Source organism: Cuculus canorus, chromosome 4 (assembly GCF_017976375.1).
Source record: "Cuculus canorus isolate bCucCan1 chromosome 4, bCucCan1.pri, whole genome shotgun sequence".
Taxonomy (NCBI): Eukaryota; Metazoa; Chordata; class Aves; order Cuculiformes; family Cuculidae; genus Cuculus; species Cuculus canorus.
The window spans coordinates 53,773,871-53,791,439 of NC_071404.1; the positions used below are offsets into that span (position 1 = coordinate 53,773,871).

The 17,569-nt window shown below is 39.5% G+C and overlaps 1 protein-coding gene across 2 annotated transcripts in view; it reads right to left on the reverse strand.

The window, feature by feature from the left end:
- MANBA (mannosidase beta) overlaps positions 1 to 17,569 on the reverse strand; it is a 50,691-nt gene that overhangs the window by 15,424 nt on the left and 17,698 nt on the right. For both annotated transcript variants that reach the window (XR_008449715.1, XM_054065689.1), the window contains exons 6-12: positions 15,730 to 15,905; positions 12,490 to 12,600; positions 7,470 to 7,621; positions 6,101 to 6,218; positions 3,183 to 3,269; positions 2,452 to 2,619; positions 1,110 to 1,328 (exon numbers count right to left, since the gene is read on the reverse strand). Coding sequence is in view for 1 of the 2 variants with exons in the window: in XM_054065689.1 (XP_053921664.1) it covers positions 1,110 to 1,328; positions 2,452 to 2,619; positions 3,183 to 3,269; positions 6,101 to 6,218; positions 7,470 to 7,621; positions 12,490 to 12,600; positions 15,730 to 15,905 (1,031 nt within the window). In the remaining variant the exon portion in view is untranslated. The remainder of the gene's footprint in view (positions 1 to 1,109; positions 1,329 to 2,451; positions 2,620 to 3,182; positions 3,270 to 6,100; positions 6,219 to 7,469; positions 7,622 to 12,489; positions 12,601 to 15,729; positions 15,906 to 17,569) is intronic.

Here is a 17,569-nt window from a genome sequence, read left to right on the forward strand (position 1 = left end):
CCCAAAGCCCCATCCAGCCTGACCTTGAACACCTCCAGGGATGGGGCAGCCACAGCTTCCCTGGGCAACCTGTGCCAGTGCCTCACCACTCTCATCGTGAGGAAACTCCTCCTTATGTCTAGTCTAAATCTGCCCCTATTCAGTTTATATCCATTGCCCTTGGTTCTATAACTATGATCCTTCCTAAACAGTCCCTCCCCAGCTTTCTTGTAGCCCCTTCAGGTACCGGAAGGTCGCTATAAGATTTCCTCTGAGCCTTCTCTTCTCCAGGCTGAACAAGCCCAACTCTATAAATAATGTCTATACTTCAAAACCTGCCTCTGACAACAAATTATCATGAAACTGTTTTTTTCAACTAAGGACAATGACACGGCATAGCTCATACAGTTATTATTGTCAAGCTTTCATTGTAATCACAATCTCTATTAAAATTTGTTCCTTTTTGGGCTGGGTTGAATAATTTTCATTGTCATTAATATGGACTAATGTACTGAATATCTCAGCTAATATGCTTTGCCCAGCAAATTGAAAAGAACATTATGAACTTTTTAGTTGTATGCATGAGTATCAACATGATATTCACCTCTCTGAACAAATGGACAAACATCATGAGATGTCTCTGCTTCAACTGGATAAATCAGACAGAACACACAATATCTAAATCTAACAGGAGACAAACCCAAATCCTCTTATATGCAACATGCAAAGAAACAAATTATTTAAGTAAAAATTGGCAGTATATAAAATCAAAACACATTTTAAAATCTGCATTTGTCATGTTTCTTCTGCTTCTAAATGAATGCATGTCCTTAGACATGGCAACAGTAAACTGATGCTAGGCGATCATTGCCAAGCTATGTAATACATAGAATTAATATTAAAATTAAGTCTCACAACAGCCTCTCATCTAAACTTGGTTCTTCATGCAACATCAAGATAAATATATTGAACACTGAGGAGGAAAACTGTCCAACCATGCACACACCTCTATCCCACCTGTGCCATACTTCACCTAACAACGTATTACCTTAACTATACAGTTTGGATGGCTCGCTGCCCTCACTAAATAAAAGCAGAGGGGATAATAAGGTGTGGAAGCCCACCATTACCTTTTCGATTGTACTGAAGGAAGGCCAGGATTGAAATCCATATTCTGAAGCAAAACGAGTTTTAGGATACACTGTCCAGTTCCAGCAGTCACTAGTGTAGTCATAAAAGTGAGTATCACCATAATGGGTATCATAAGGATTCTGGGAGACCCAACCTTCTTTAACTGACTCCAAGCCATTGGTGGGACTGGATGTAATAAAAGGACGGCTCTTATCTTCCTGGGATTAAAAAAAAGCCACAAAGCAAACCCATAATACCATTACAAAGTGATTGGGCTTTATCATCTACGCTCATGGTTCACATTTTGAAGAGGAGGAGGTGTGGAGAAGACACCTTTTCCAAATTTCTGAGTCACCACCCTAGGAAACACTCCTCTCCATGCCCCAAAATTCATCATCTTTACTTGCTAATTAGCTTCTTATTCATGTTCTTGGAGGACAGTTCGGCATGATATTGCTTGCTCTGCTGTTCTGAGAGATTCTTTCCGCAAATCAAGAGGTTTTCTATCTTTAAACCCTTTTAAATTCTTAATGTGTTTAATTCTATTTAAAGTGTGCCTCGTGAAAAATAAACTCAAGGAACATTAATATTGGAGTACTGAGCCTTCTTTATGGAAAATCATTACAGTGTTTTTTACAGGGACAATACCATGATTTTCCCATCTTATTAAGCAGTCATCTAAATATAGCCCTAATAAAGCCAAGGTCCTCTGCTACTAATGCTTGCTTGGTAGCATTGCAGGATATTGTTATTTTGGCTGGCTCTGCACGTTAAGATAGATGAGATTATAAGAAAGGTTGCATTTCAAATTGTTCAGAGTTGCCTTTATTTATAGCCTCAGTAGATTTAGCATACTAAATCCTTTAGCAGGACCCTATAAAGTACTGAAGGAATCCTTTTGCAGGTATAATTGATTTAGCACCGTACTTGTGGAAAGACAGAGATTCAAGTTAGTTACCAGTCACAAGTAACAGCAATTGGCTCCAATACAGCAAAGCACTTAGAAATGTGCTTCATTTTAAGAAACAGTCCCATGCTCTGCCCTCTCTCTATTCTTTTTAATATAAGTAATAATTAAATCACTGAAACAATTTACTACAGGATATCCTGAATTCTCTGAAGTCTTTTCCTCAAACTTAGAAGTCTTTTTAAGCTAGACAGTCCAGTACTGCTAGCAGTAACAGGTTTCCTCAGCTGGCCTGCATTACACAACTTGAAATTATTTCCCAAAATTTAAAAAAAAAAAAAAAAAGGAAGAAAGTAATCCCAAGTTGCTCAAATTGCAAACATTAAAACTTTTAGCCAAGGCATATACCTCTACAGCTTCTTGAGACCACTTACAGTAAGAACTATTTCTTGGATGTTCTTCACATAAAGCGTCACGTAGTCTTTGATATAGACTTCTCTGTCAGCATAAGGTATGGAGAACCAATTGCTTGCGATTGCTGCTTCATTTTCATTGTTACCACTCCACAGAATAATTGACGGATGGGATTTTAAACGCCTTACCTAAAATACAACTTACAGTCCCATAAGTCAAGCAAAATTTAAAAACAATTTCTCTTAAAAAACAATTTTAAAAAATCACTTTATTACTACTTGAATTACAAGTTGACATGCATATAACAAGTTGAGCCTACAGTTTCTGGTTTTACATCCACTGCTCCCTCAGGTGTCCACCAGGCTTAAACTTTTCTAATTCACACTTACAGAGGGGAAAACTTTTAATATGCCGACCACTGCTTGTACACGTGTACCTTCATCCCCATCTGCTCAGCCACACGCAAAGGGCAAATGCTGCACTAACACATGTTGCAACCATCAGAACTCACTTTCAGTAAATGGTCTTAAACATCCTTGAGAAGAGAACAGTTTGGACATGAGGAAGCCCTGTACCTCTGTTTGACTGACTACTCCTGCAAGTAAATTAGAGGATTTAGCAAGGTTACATTTTGTGTCTGCTACATAAAGCTACACTAAAAACACTTCCAAATAAGCACTTCTGAAAAGCTAACTTATACAGTCAGTCAACCAAACCTAGGAAATAGAGCTTCAACACACAGACAAAATACCTGATGAGAAACTTCTGCTCTTACGGATTCTAAATAATTCTGGTCCGTTGGGTAAAGCGCACATGCAAACATAAAATCCTGCCAAATCTACAAGGAAAAGGAAAGAAAATATATAAAAAAATAAATCTGTTATCAAATAATGTCATACTTGAAAAATACAAGGTTGTTGGGATACACAATCCTTTGTTCAGACAAGTTATCTTAAAAGAACCAAGCTATAAAGCATTCTATTTGTTGTCCTTGGAAAGTACCACCTGAACAATCACATCCTCCATGGAGTTCAGTATGTGCATATTCCACTGCAGTTTTCTTCAATATCAGAGTTACAAAATATTTACTCTGAAGAATCAGAACCTGATAGCCTTCATTGATCAGCGGAATATTGCTCAGTAGCTGGAATTCAATACATTTTAATGAAATAATTAGAACCCATGCACTGCTCAAATGCAAACACAGGGCAATTTCCAGCTGAACAGAACAGTTTTATATTTACTACTTTGCAGGTGTAACCCCAAATCCTCAGTATTTATTAAAAAGAGACAGTAATTCTTTTGAAGTGGTATTGAGGACACTTAACAGGTGTTCAAGTGTAATTGGTATCAGAACATTTCCATACTACATGTACAAACTGATCTTAAAAATGAGCAAATCTTACTCAATAAGAGAGGGGGAAACAAAGGAGATCCTCTAACACCACAGTGATCTTTCAAAGAAAGATCAAGTAAATACAAGCAGAGAACAGCAAGCCTTTCAATTCAACAACGAACTCCATTTGTACTTTCAAGGAAAAGAATTATAAAAAAGGAGAAAGGAAGATGAGATGGCCAAGATTTCTTGTTTTACCCATCCTGTTTCTTACACTGCTGTAACTTAAAAATGATAGACACTCATTGTCTATCTCAAATATTAGCAGAAAGATGTCTTGAAGGTGCACATTAACTCAAAGGAGTTTGTAGGAGATGACGCCATACTACATAAACAATACAGGGTCAGACCAGCTCCTCATACAATTGCATTTTTCTTGCAGTGAGAAGATGCTTTTCCATGACTCTCTTCAGCACACATTCCTCAAGAAAACAGAAAATAGGAAACAGGACAGTGAAGGTATTGGATCCAGTAATAATTGTTACACCCCTAGCACGGTACAGCAAAAGCAAAGTTATTGCTGAAGAATCACTTGGAATCCTTCAGTGACTGCGTAGAGTCAAAACTCTATTGAAAGAAACTTTCTTTTGCTATTTCCCTCAGTGAGCCATCACTGTTTTTCCTTAAGCACAGTTTGCCTCTAATGTATTTTTAAGCCTCTGCAAGACCGTCAGAAGAAATAAACCCAGAAGCCTCTAGCACCACCACCCCCAGAATACAGGTCTGATTTTCTGCATCTAGTTGCTATTTTGGCTGCTAAGTAAGGTCTATATCTTGCATCAAGCACTGTACAGGCACAGATCTAAGTGGCCTACTTTGGAGTCCTGTGTCAAAAATGAAAGAACTGTAAGTACTCAGAAGCCCTGAAAATCAGGGCACTCATTCAGGTGACTAAAATAGATGTGACTTTTTTTTCCAAGCACATACAGAGCAGAAGGCAGCAAAGTATCAATTCTGTTTCCCTGTTTTTTATGCTGTAGAGTAAATCCAAGCATACTTCTTGGGATTTTAATTCCAGATGCAACTTGGCCTTCACTCATCCAGTTGCTATTTCATCAAAACTTAATAATATGTGCCTTCAAGCTCATATAATCAAAGGTGCTCATTTCAGATTATCAGTGTTTGCAGCAGGTGTTCCCCTTACAGCCATGTTTATACTCAATTATATCTTCTTCAAATTGGCCCTTCAGATAAGGCCTTCCACACTTGGCTTCAGGCCAAGTTTAAAAAGTTTGAACCAGAGGAACCCCAAACCTTTTGAGCTATTGCTATAACAAAGAAGAAAATATTTCTAAAAGAATAAAAGAATTAAAAAAAAAAAAAATTTATTGCCACACCAGAGAAGAACGTGACTACCTTCTTTGGTGTTTTGATAAATCAGAGGTGGCTCAAAGCACAGACCTCAGAGCAGGAGTTAAATCCTCACTGAGGTCAGATTGCAAGGTCTTTGCTTTCAATCTGGGGCATATACGTAATCACCCAGATTCTTCAGCAGTCCCATTCTCACATAAGTAAGCCCTAAACACAGCCACAGGGCCCCACAGTCTGGCTGCAACAGAAAAAACACTATTTGGTCATGTGAATAATCCTCCTCCCATGTACCAAGTGTTTCACAGCTGTATGACCGAGTGTTGCAAGATACCTACAGTCCAATGAAGTTTTTCTGTTGTGCTCATCATTACAGTATAAACATCATCCTCCTGCTATAAGTGACATCGCTACTACCAGTCCCTCAGCTGTTCATGACTTCCCTCTTTCTTTCCCAAGAGAGTAGGAAATGTAGAACTGGGAGAAAGGTATAGTATATAAAGACAAGAATTCTGGTCTGAAAAGACAGAGAAGATAGGAAGTTAAAACCACAGTCCTGTTGCTCTGATCTGGGAAAATGTAAGTGAGAGGGAGGGAAAGAGATAGTGGGGACAAAAGGAAGGGGAGATGAAGGGAAGCTTCTGGGCAAGTAAGGGAGGCAAGGATGAGTCAGGAACACAGCTGTAGCCTCAGGTACAAGAGAAGATACAACCTGAATTCTAGCATAAAGTTTCCAAAATATAATTTCCAGTTTCAGACAGTCCCAGTAGTCAAGAACCATTCAACAAAAAGAAAAAAAAATAAACTCAGGTTGATCTGACTTCTCAGGTGGTACTTTACCATGTCCTTTGGTAAGATGGCTAGAACTTACGTATTAATTCTCTTATTTTGTTCATTTAGAGTGGACTTTTATTTACAAGTTCTTCTGAGTTTTTAAATAAGTGTTCTGTGTTTATTGCTTTTACCATTATTCCTAGTTCATCACAAATATCATAAAATTCATCTTGTTCATATACTCCTCCTCCCCAAACCCGAAGTGCATTCATGTTAGCATCTGCTGCAGACTTCAAGAGTAGCCATAATCTGTCAAACACAAAATGAAGATTAATACAAGTTTTGTGAAACTGTATCAAGGTTCTACACCACACCACCCCCCAGAAAAACAAACCCAAATGTTCATCATTAGGAGGCAATCTTAGACTTACAATTTTGATAGAAACCAGGCTATTTCGATGCCTTCTAACCCTGCATGCCTGGACAGAGCTCTCAAAAAGCAGTTTATTGTATAGAAGAAGTTACTCAGTCCTGTTAACACTTACGAAATAGATAAACTGACACATGGACGTAAGCACTGTTACAAAACTATTGGCAGAATCAGATTTAGAAATACTACATTTTATTAATCACCAGGTTTATTAATACCAGTTTGGAAGGGACAACAAGGATCATCTGGTCTAACTTTTCTTGGGAAAAGCACAGTCTAGACAAGATGGTCCAGCACCTTATCCAGCTAAATCTTAAAAGTATCCAATGTTGGTGAATCCACCACTTCCCCGGGGAGATTATTCCAATGGCTGATTATTCTCATTGTGGAAAGGTTTCCCTGATTCCTATTTAAACACATTGAGGAATATATATTCTCTTCCTGAATTCTAAAATGCATAGTGAAAAAGGCAAGGGGGATGGACACAGAGAGGGGGAATAGAATGACTGAGACTCAACCTCATTTTAAGGGATTCAAGCTCCACTATTTTTTCTTTAATCATGTTGGCAGCCTCTAAATCGCACGTGAGCACGCAGTGCAGCATGCCCTGTTGTCTCAGCTCCTCGACTACCCAAAGCAAAGCATAGTCAAAGTACAGCATGGCCCCCATTCCATCTGCATCTCTGAAGTGCTGTGTCATTGAAATCCAAAATGCCTGGACCAGAGGAGAAAAAAAGGGAGAGAGGCTACTATGCACTTATGTCTCCCTGCATGAGATAGGTTAGAACGTGGCTAAGTGCACTTCCTTCTGAGTACCAATACACGTGTCCCAGACAATAGGATCAGATAACCTGAGGATCATCCCTAAAAATGAATAAGAGGCCAGTAACCTATGGACAGAAAACCATTGCCTCTTCCCATCACCTGTTGCACTTACATGCCTTGAACATCACTCAAAACTATTAATATTAATTAGGCCTTAATTCTGAGGCCCACAACCCACAACAATTAGCGTCCTATCTTGAAAAGAGTTCCACCTCCAAATGCCATCCTTTGATAGAGGGTGGATATAGAATCAGGAGGAGGTAAACACAATACTTCCTCCTCAAAGAACATCAAAAGTGGCTTACGTGTCATAGGTCACTCTGTCCTGGAAAGAATCTGCTGGAATCCAGTTCGAGCCCTTGATGAAAATGGGTCGGCCATTGATTCTAAAGTAGAAACTCAGACCTGGTGAGCCAGGAATAGGCTCCTGAACAAGTTCTACTGTCCGAAAATAGGCCTGTGAAAACAGGAAACTTAGGTTTAAAGCAGCCAACAATTAATTGAAACAAAATAAATCAAGGAAATCATTACAAAAGGGATTCAACTGAACACTAACAGCTTAGAATTCGTCAAGGAGTAAAAAGACATGGTCTCATCTCTGAATTCCTGTTTGATTAGAGCACACTGTAACAGGGCTAAAAGAATCCTTCCGATAAAGAGAAAAAGATTGTATGCGTGCAGACACAAATGCCAGTTTGGAAGTGAAAGACCCTCTGGCTATCACAGCTGTGTTTGCATAGCATGATCAACAGTAAGGTTTCAGAGAGACCAGGTCAGCTAAATAACCACTAACTCTTTGTAAGTTATTAAAGGTCATTTCAGATCAAAGCACATCTCAAGCAGAAGCCAAACTTTTACAGCTGGTCTTTTAGCCTAATATCTGGTACTGCGTACTGCAGATGCTGAAAAAAAAACCAGCCCTCCTTTATGCTGTAGCTGGAAGAAAAATTCTCAAGAAATCATTCTGGACATTTTGGGGGACTTTTCAGTCAAACCAACAATGCTGCTATGACAGGTATCCTGATTGTGGTGACATAAATGCAATCAATTCCACTGTCATGAGAGAAGTTAGCTGACTCCAATAATACTTTGCACTGACCCCTTATTTGTAGAGGTGTCTTCCCCACCTGCCATGGGGCAGATGTGGAGCAATTGCCACGTTCTTATGCAGCTGCAAAGTGTTACAGAAAACATCTCTTTCAGGGAGGCTCTATACTTCTTTTTCTTCTCCATCCTTGTTTCAGTTCAACTTATCTAGACCAGAAAGAAAACTGTTGCTCGTTGTCATAGGCAGATAACCAGGAAATTAAATAAAGTGAAGGAAAGCTAATAGCAAACTTCAGCCAACTCACACCAAGAAACAAGTTTCGGGCAGGAGGGCAGGAAGCTCCTGTTTTTCTAGACTACCCCAAGATAGCAATCACTCCTCCCTCAAATGACTATTTGCTCTACCTTTTCAAAAGGTCAGCTTATAGAGCACAGCCTGTTCTCTCTCTGCCATGAGCAACAGTTGAGACACGTATCTGTCAGTAAATCAGGCTAAAATTAACCTAGTGAAGAGCAAGTGGTATACCTGTCTTTAAGATAAAATGCAATTCCTTATTTCAAAGATCAGACAAGGATGAAGTTCAAACGGGAAATGACTAATCCCACTGTGGGACTGTTTTTTAAACTTTCAGCTTATCAAAAATCATACAGATAGAATTCCTAGTGGTAGAGAAAACAAAGAAAAATCACTGCTCTTTTTGCTTCCTCTTTGGTGCTTCCTGGCCCAACTGGACAATTATTAAACACCTAGACAGAGACAATACATATGGCAAACTAGATGCGCAAGTGGAGACTGCAGATCACTGCCCTCAGACTAAACCCCTCTACATTATGGCAATGACCAAAACACAGAAACTGAATCAATAAAGAAATGGGGCTTTTCCCAACTTCTGCAGTGTTTTACAATGTTGCCCCAGGGGCAACAGATTAGTGGCAAGTGGGGCTCAGCATCTGTACCAGTAAAATTCCTGGCTAGAGAAAAACTACAAAGGTCAGACCACTGATAGGACATTTCAGATGCCCTGTCCAATATTTCTGTGCATGTACATGTGCTGAGGACAGTGTGCCTTGACTTTTTTCTAACATGATCCCACTGCTCTCTGGGTCAGTTGAATATAGACTAGCACAATGGACTCCACTTTAGAACAAGTCTTACAGCCATTCCTAGAATTCTGCAGATTTAATTAACACGAGGAATTGAAATAAAGGAATAACTAATATTTCATACAGCTTTCATGGTTATCCTAACTACTGAAGGCTACAAAAGAGACACTACATTATGAGTACTGTACTACCAAAACAGTTCTGCCATGATATTAACTACTTGGAGAAAAACTCCTCAGTCTTCAGTGCAGCTCTTTTTTTTCAGCAAAAAACTGAATGGGATTTATAATTGGGACTCCCAAAGTATTTGGGAGGTCCTCTTAATGGATGTCACCAGGCAGGTTAGGACTGTCTCAGAGTGCATTTGTAATGGAGTATTTACATTAGTAACAGAAGTAATGTGATATTGCTTTATTCACGCTCAAGCGGAGCTCATGCAACCGGCCAAATCTGAGGCAGTCTGAGATGCTGAAACACCCAGCCAGGACCACACACACAGCACAAGCAAGAGGAAAAGCTCCTCATCCCCATCTCACATTCCCAGGTCTCCAGGTCCAGTGTCTCTGTTCCCATTCCATTGGTCCCCAGGGGCCCACAGCACTTACTTCTCGTTCCTACAGCTGCTTCCTTCTGCCTTGTGGGGTGAAAGAAGAGCAAGGGGAGACAATAACTTCTGGCATGCTTGGTTATGTGCTTTTTTGGCTATTGAGACCTCAGCCACCTTGAAATCTGTCTGACAGACCTTGCTGCCTGAGGACTGAACCTTTCTCCCAGCCTTGGAGCTCCCAGACAAGGCTCCATAGCCACCACAGACTAATCAGCTGGTTCCATGCACAATTAAGAAACAGATACTATCTTTTTGAGTCACATACAAAGTCTTTGTACCCAGCTCAATGACCTGTGGATCACATTTGGCATTTCTAGATTTAGCAGTAAGAAAAGTAATTAGGGAAGAAGATGCCCAGAGCTGAAATAAGATCACAGAACACCCCAGCAACCTAACAAATTAGCACATAGCATGAAAATAGTGTGAAAACTACGAAGCCAAAAGGAAAGATTTCTGGAAGTCATGCTGAAAGGCCTGTGGAGAAAAGAGGGTGTAGAGGGAAGAAGGGAAAACCAGCTAGAGCTTAAGATCTTCCAAGTACTAAAGTAGCATCATGAAATAAAAAACTCCAATTACAGTGTTGAAAAAATAAGCATACACAAAGATGGGAAAACAGAACTGAAAAGCAAACGTGTCTCAAAAGGCAATGAAAGAGGTAACAAATTCCTTGATGTAGACATGACAAGAAGAAAAGCAACTTATCAATAGCAAACAGGACTGAACAGACCCTCCCTCACCAAAAAACATTTCATTCTGAGATAATTTCTGGCTATGACTTTCACATTCACCTCAGAAACAAACTCTAAACCAAAGCATTCAAACAGAAAACCAAACCAAAACCAACCCTGTCCTGGATGTTGGCTTTATTTCAGTTTGGTTTTTTTGCTGCTGTCAACAGGAACGAGTAGGTACTTCCCTCAGTCAAAGAGGTTCCCAGCAAAGCTAGCTAGAGCCCTGTACGACTCCCACAAATCCATACTGGGAGGCTACCCAGAATTTTTTCCAAAGGCTTAAATAATGTTTTGGACACTATTCTGACATATCAGAAACTATACAGTAGTTCAAGTTAAGGGTAGCAGAATCTGACATAAGACCAAGCTGCATATTCTCACATAGACAGTTCTTCCCCTTTAGTCCTGTCCAAAGTTACATAGAGACACTATGGAGACAAACCACTTGTGAAATGTCCCAATCTTTGTGGTTTTTGCTATTCATGCTAACATGAGAGCAAATTGTGCTGCCACATGAAAAAACTGCCTTTTTCCACTCATACAACTCAGGGCAGGGAATGGGGAGGGTAGCGTCAGAATCTAAGACAGCTTCACAAAATATATGAAGAAAGACTAGACTTTACACTATGAATCCGTAAAGGCTTCATATGTTGGTTAATTTATAACGCTATATGGTACATTTGTTTTTTTCTCCCCTTTCCTCTTAAGGAGGGGAAAAAAGAGGCAGCTCCTAGATATCTTTTGTAGACCATGAAGTCCCTATGATCATATCCCACAGGGCTGTAATAAATATCCTGATGCAACTACCCAACTGAAATCAATATTTTTTCCCTGTCATTGTGCGATTTTCACATAGTTTTCCTATAACCAGTTTTCCCAAACATAATAGGGTTTGTTTCTTTGTTGTGGCTTTTTAATTGTTTCAAAATTAAATCACTAATAATAGCAAAAAGTTATTATTTTGACTTCACAATCAAACTAAGGACTAGCCCTATAAAGAATAGGACTCCAGAAGCTACTGCTTTTCACTGGATTTTTCACATGAAAAAAATGTTACAGCAAATAGCAGTTGTTTTAGATGCCTGGTGATCAGGGTAATTTTTACTGAAGCAATACACATAAGAACCACCCAATAAATGTGTAAATTTACTTGGTTGTTTCCACATCTTGATGGCATAAAAAGCCCAGTCTAATTTACATGATTTTTTTTTCCATGGACAATTGAAAGTTACCTTTTCCAGACTTTTAAGTAAAAACAAACATATAATTATACAGCATGTTGCAGGAACTGTTATGCAAATATCCCTGAATATTACTTCCATGGTCATATTTAAGATGTTATTTCTTCTTCAACCTGAAGCACATCTATCACATTCTCATAAATAAATGTACATTAGCTTTTCAGGAATGCTTCTATCACAGAAATTATTTGAAAATTGAATTAACAAGAAAAATGTCAGTAATAAATCTTCTCATAACCTAAAGAAATCTGTAAAGTTTTTTCATCCATATAAAAACATCAGCATGGTATATCAAGATTAAAAGTGCTTTTGTTAACAAGATAGAACACGTTAAAAGTAATTATCTTTCCCTTTCTAAGGTTTCCAACTAACTATAAGCCATCTTCCAGTCTTAATACAAGATGTCCATACAACCTAAGGCTACCAGAAAACAAGTAAACATATTGTGACATTAAAAAGCCCTCATTTCTCATTAGTATTTTCACATATATATTACAATCCAGAAAAATGTTTAAAAGCTTTAGGTACCCAATATGCAGAGCATGTCCTAACAGCAGCAGTACAATATCAGCTGTAATCAAGCTGAAGGGCTCACCTTTGAAAATTTCTCAATCTGGTATCCCGCCTCCATGATGAAAGTTGTGGTCATGTTGTATCCAGTTTGCTTTCCATGTCCATTTGGCCACCAAGCCTCTACTGTTGAGCTCTTGAACAAAGAAAAAGAGCACTGCATGTAAAAAGAAACATAATGTGCACCTAGGGGCTCAAATATCTAATGAGTTTATGCGGCTCAGCTGAGCCATGGTAACTTGAATCTCTCCAGCTCCAGCTTTGAGGTGAAAATTATTTAAAGAGAGAAGTTTCTTCCACTGAAGTTCCGTCTGTCACTTCCTCTTATGTCCACTGTGGGCTGTGAGCACACTCACATTCTCATTCTATTTCACATTCACGTTCTCACATTCACATACATACGCATATACATGTGCTACCCCTCAGTTGAGGTACACTGACAGAATATTCCTCCAAAACTCAAATATCTGAGTGTCACGAGCAGGCATTGTTCACTAGCCTCTGTATCACACTCCTCTCACAGACCCTTTTACCTATCACATAAAACATTCAATATACAGAGGTGATGCTTTTCAACTGCGACCTTGGTAATATGTGGCCATACTGATTGCTTCACTTACATTAAGCTTTGAAATCAAATTGTAAGTTTAATCTCTCCTTTCAGTGTTTTCTGCTTTTTCTTTTCCTCATCACTTCATTAGCACTCCATACTTTTTACAAACAAAAAAACTACCTCTAGGATGACAGAATTATTTCGATTTTTACTTTTTCTCGTCAAAGAGTAGTGTTTATAGCTTCATTCCAGCAGCCTGCATCTGCTGCTCATTCCAGCAGCCTGCTTCTGCTGCTCAGTCCTGTCACCAACGTTTGCCAGTTGAGTGCACAACACAAAAACCGTGGAAAGCAAGCGATAATGCATGCAAAAAAAACAATGGAGGGATCAGCACTGAACAGAGAGTCATGTAAGGAGCGCCTCAATCTTTTCAAATAAAATGAGGCCAGAGAGCAGCTTAACAATAAGTTTTGCTGTAGCCATACTTTGACACAATCATGAATGTATCTACTAACATTTCAGCTTCTCCAATACAGAACTATCATAACCACTTGTGCAGAAGTACTAATCTCTGTGTTGCACAGATACAAATGGAAGCACAGAATCAGCGTGTGCCTCGACAACAAGGGAGTGTTGTTTGCAGCCGCCTGGTGCAGCTGGAGCATCTCATTGGCCACTAGTGATGTCACCCCCACGCTAACCATGAGCTGATAAGCAAAATGCTGTCATGTGAGCAACACAGCACTTTGTGTGGCAGTTGCAGGAAGACGGCTACATATCTTGGGTGATAACACACCTTTCCAACATCTACTGACTTCACAACATAATCTGAAATCAGCTCCCAACTGCAAATACATTTCTGGTGACGTCTCACTATCTCACGCACCACACAAGTCTGTCGTACAGACTACGGGCTCCATTAGGTTCATCCATACATAAGAACACATCGCAGGGCTTCTTGTGAAATCAGCTGATGTGGATTTGTGCAGCAAAACCTTTTGTGCACAAAGAATAATAAGGCACAGTTGCCTCTGTTCTGAAGGAAGTACTTCCTCGCAAACTTGCAGTCATACCCCACTAACAGATTTCTTCTGAGGTTGGGGGTGGCGCGATAGTTAAACTAAAATAATTTTTGACATTTCACAGTTCAGTGCCTGCTTAATGTAATTATCTCTGAAAAGGCTAAGCATAGACTACTGATGGTTTTAAATGAAGCTGAGTATTTGTAATTATTCATGCAACTTGCACGTCAGATGACACCAGTAGCAAAAATCACGTTTGTATGCTTATATGCTTTTGTGTCAAAGTAAAACAAAGCACATAAGTATGCAAGTCAGTGAGTGTGCATACTAGACCATAAATGCCTTGCTTGCCTTTAACACATGCTTTTTCTCAACTCAAACAACTGACAAGAGAACGTGAGAATACACTCATAATGCATTCAAGCTGGGGAAACAATTGCAGAGTTACACAGTAAGTGAAAATCAGTAGAGCCAGTCAAATATATAAAGGGGTCTGCCCTCAAACCTTATTAACTGTCAGAATCCCCAAATTCCTGCTCTCAGCACATCACTCACCCACAAATCTAACTGTACCCTGTAGCAGTGAAGCAGACGGCAGCTCATGTCACGCTGTTAGCTCCAGTGGGGAATACCATCAGCTGTGGCTGCTGCTGCACCTGCCAAGGCTCCCACCCTGCCGTTGTCAGGTTCATTTCTGCACAGTCAGCTCTACTAGGGCTCTGCCCTCTAAGCAAGAAGCCAAGACAAAGTTCATGTTTCTTTTTACCACGCTGGGCTCACTTAGCTATTTGTAACTCAATTTGTAATTCAAGACCTATTTGTCAACTAAAACAGACACATTGATTTGCTTTACCTCTCAAGTCTATATATCTTTTCTTAATTACACCTGTGTGATAGAACTCAACAGTTTCTAAAAGAAAAAACTACAAAGAAAACACATTCTACAGAAGTAAAATAATGTTGGTGAATTAAGCCTACAACCAGGCAGTTTCCCAACACCCTCTAAAGGTAAACAGACCAATTCTTTCCTCTTTCATCACTGGGGTGTATACCAAATTCATCGTCTTTTGGATTTAGTTCTCTCTTTATTAGAGCATTCTTTACCTCTCTAAAATTCCTCCTGAGTTTTGCTTATCCAAGGCACTACAAGCCAATGTGAGGAAGTACTATTCCACAAAATTTCCTCCAACCTTACTGCCAGCAGAGTTCTTTATAGGGGCCTTTTGCCACTATTTACCTGAAAGAACATCTGCTGAGAGGTTTGAGGAATGTTTCCCCTCTTTCCTGGAGAGCTATGCATATTGTAGTACACTGTAGTCCCAGTCAGACCAGTATGGGAAATAGCGTACCTACAGCCAGCTAAGTTAAGTGACACGAGGTATCCAAAGGTTTTCTACTCAAGTAGCTCATTTAACAGTGGCTGGTGATGATGTGACCTTTTTGTCTTGCAGTAAAGGAAAGAATTCACCGTCTTTTTTGATACCGAGCTAAGTAGCTCCACAAACATCAGTTTTTAGAGAGGAAAAGAACTGTTCTCCTATCCTGTAAGGTGTACAGAGCAGTTGTTAAAGGTCGGGAACACAGTATGAAAGGGTAGGGAGGCATAAAACTGTCATGGAGTCAGAAAGACACACTGGAAACCAGAAGAAATATTTTGCAGTTGGCTAGGGTCACACACACACCTCCTTACCTTGTTGATGTTTACAAGCAGCACAATGCTGCCTTCTCCAGGTTGAAGCTTCACATTGAACGTTTGCTGTGTTTGCAGTTTGGGAATGTTGACAGTCACAAGACCTGCAATTGGCTTGGAGCTGACTACATCAAAAATAGACTCGATTTCAAGACGCCACTGCGAAGCACTCTTTACTAAGTGAAGGGGAAGAAAAAAATGGGAATTTAGGAATTGTGTTTATATACCTATTAGTTGATGCGATCTCTCACTAAAGAAACAATTAAAACGCCTCAGATTAAATTTAACAGTCTCAGGGCTGTGTTTGAACCAGACCTACAAGGTTAATATTCTTGTTTAATGCATTTGATATCTGTGTTTACATTTGCCAACTCAGAAAAGAACAACATTGTATGATTTATGTTTTGTAACACTTTTCATTCAAAAGCCATCCAAAGTCAGAGACCATGACACTAGTCACTTCACTGGGGAGGATGATTTTCCCCACCAACTCCCATAGACATTATATTTGCTTTTAGTCAGCATTCATATGAACATGGCACTGTTTGGGAAAGATCGTAATCACAAGGCAGTACAATCACTTTTGTCAATGAAACAAAACCAGTATTAACAGAAAACGAGCTGAATTCATCCCAGAGTCACTAGACAAAACGGATGGAGTTATGCTGACAATGAAGTGGGTCCATTGTGTCTAGAATTCATGGGCTTTATCTTCCATGTCCCTTCTGACACCAAAGTGTGGTGGAAGAAACAATTTAATGACTTTCCTGAGATCTCTCTCCAGCTATCTCAGACGGTTCTCTCCTGTACACAACTTACTGAATAAGGCAAGCCAGGGTCAAGAGTTCTCAAGATTAACATGTAAATTTCCTACTAATTTCAGCAATTAAATCACCTATCTACAAACACAGCCTGGCTAATCCTATGCTTCAAAGATGAACATCTAAGGAAAAGTAAATAAAACAGAAAACAAGGAAAACTAGAACTAAGACACATTTTGTATACACAAGCTACTAATCACTTACTTTCTCTTTCCATGTACATATTCTAGCTGTCCTTCCTCCAAGAAACAGATCTCCCTCCAAAAGCAAAGAATTAAACTCAGCCCTGATGTGATTTTCACAGTCTTTTGTAGAATGAAGAGCAATGAATATGTTCCTAAGATTATATTACACCTGGCATTATGCAGGCAAGACCAAGTCAGAAATGTTGAAGGGGCTTAAAAAAACACCACAGCACACTTCGCAAGGGTCAGCTGCTACAGTTTGTTTGCCCTCCCCTCCAAGGGCATATAGAAATTCCAACTCACTCTTAACTGCATGAACTGTGAGGTCTAGGCATGGAAAGGAAGAACAATGAATCTTGAACAGACTCAGTGGCCAAAAGGCTTATGACACCAAATCTGATCAGCAACATAACTCCATAGGCAGCTTAAATTCAAGCTCTTATTTACGCTTTTTCAAATGTTATTATGTTTTAATACGAATAAGCTCTGGCTCTGGTTCCAAACCACTCTTTGCTAAATAAAGTTTGCTCTCTCTGCTCATTCAGAGAACAAAACTTTACCTACCAGAAGGTGGAGTTGTGGGAATGTGGGAGGGACCAGAAAAGATTTTTACTGTCACTAAATTTTAGAGAGCACACAGAGTCTGTGCTGGGGCTTTCCATGGAAATTCCAGTCACGTTAATTCTAGCTAAGACCTGCAGCTATTTCAGGAAGCTTTAAAAGCAGCCAGGGAGTGACGTCTTTGTCTTTTATTCATACACAACAAGTCTATTCCCAAGGGCTGAAATTCAACCCAGTGCAGAGGACTCACGTGCTAGCTTTTACTCCACTGAG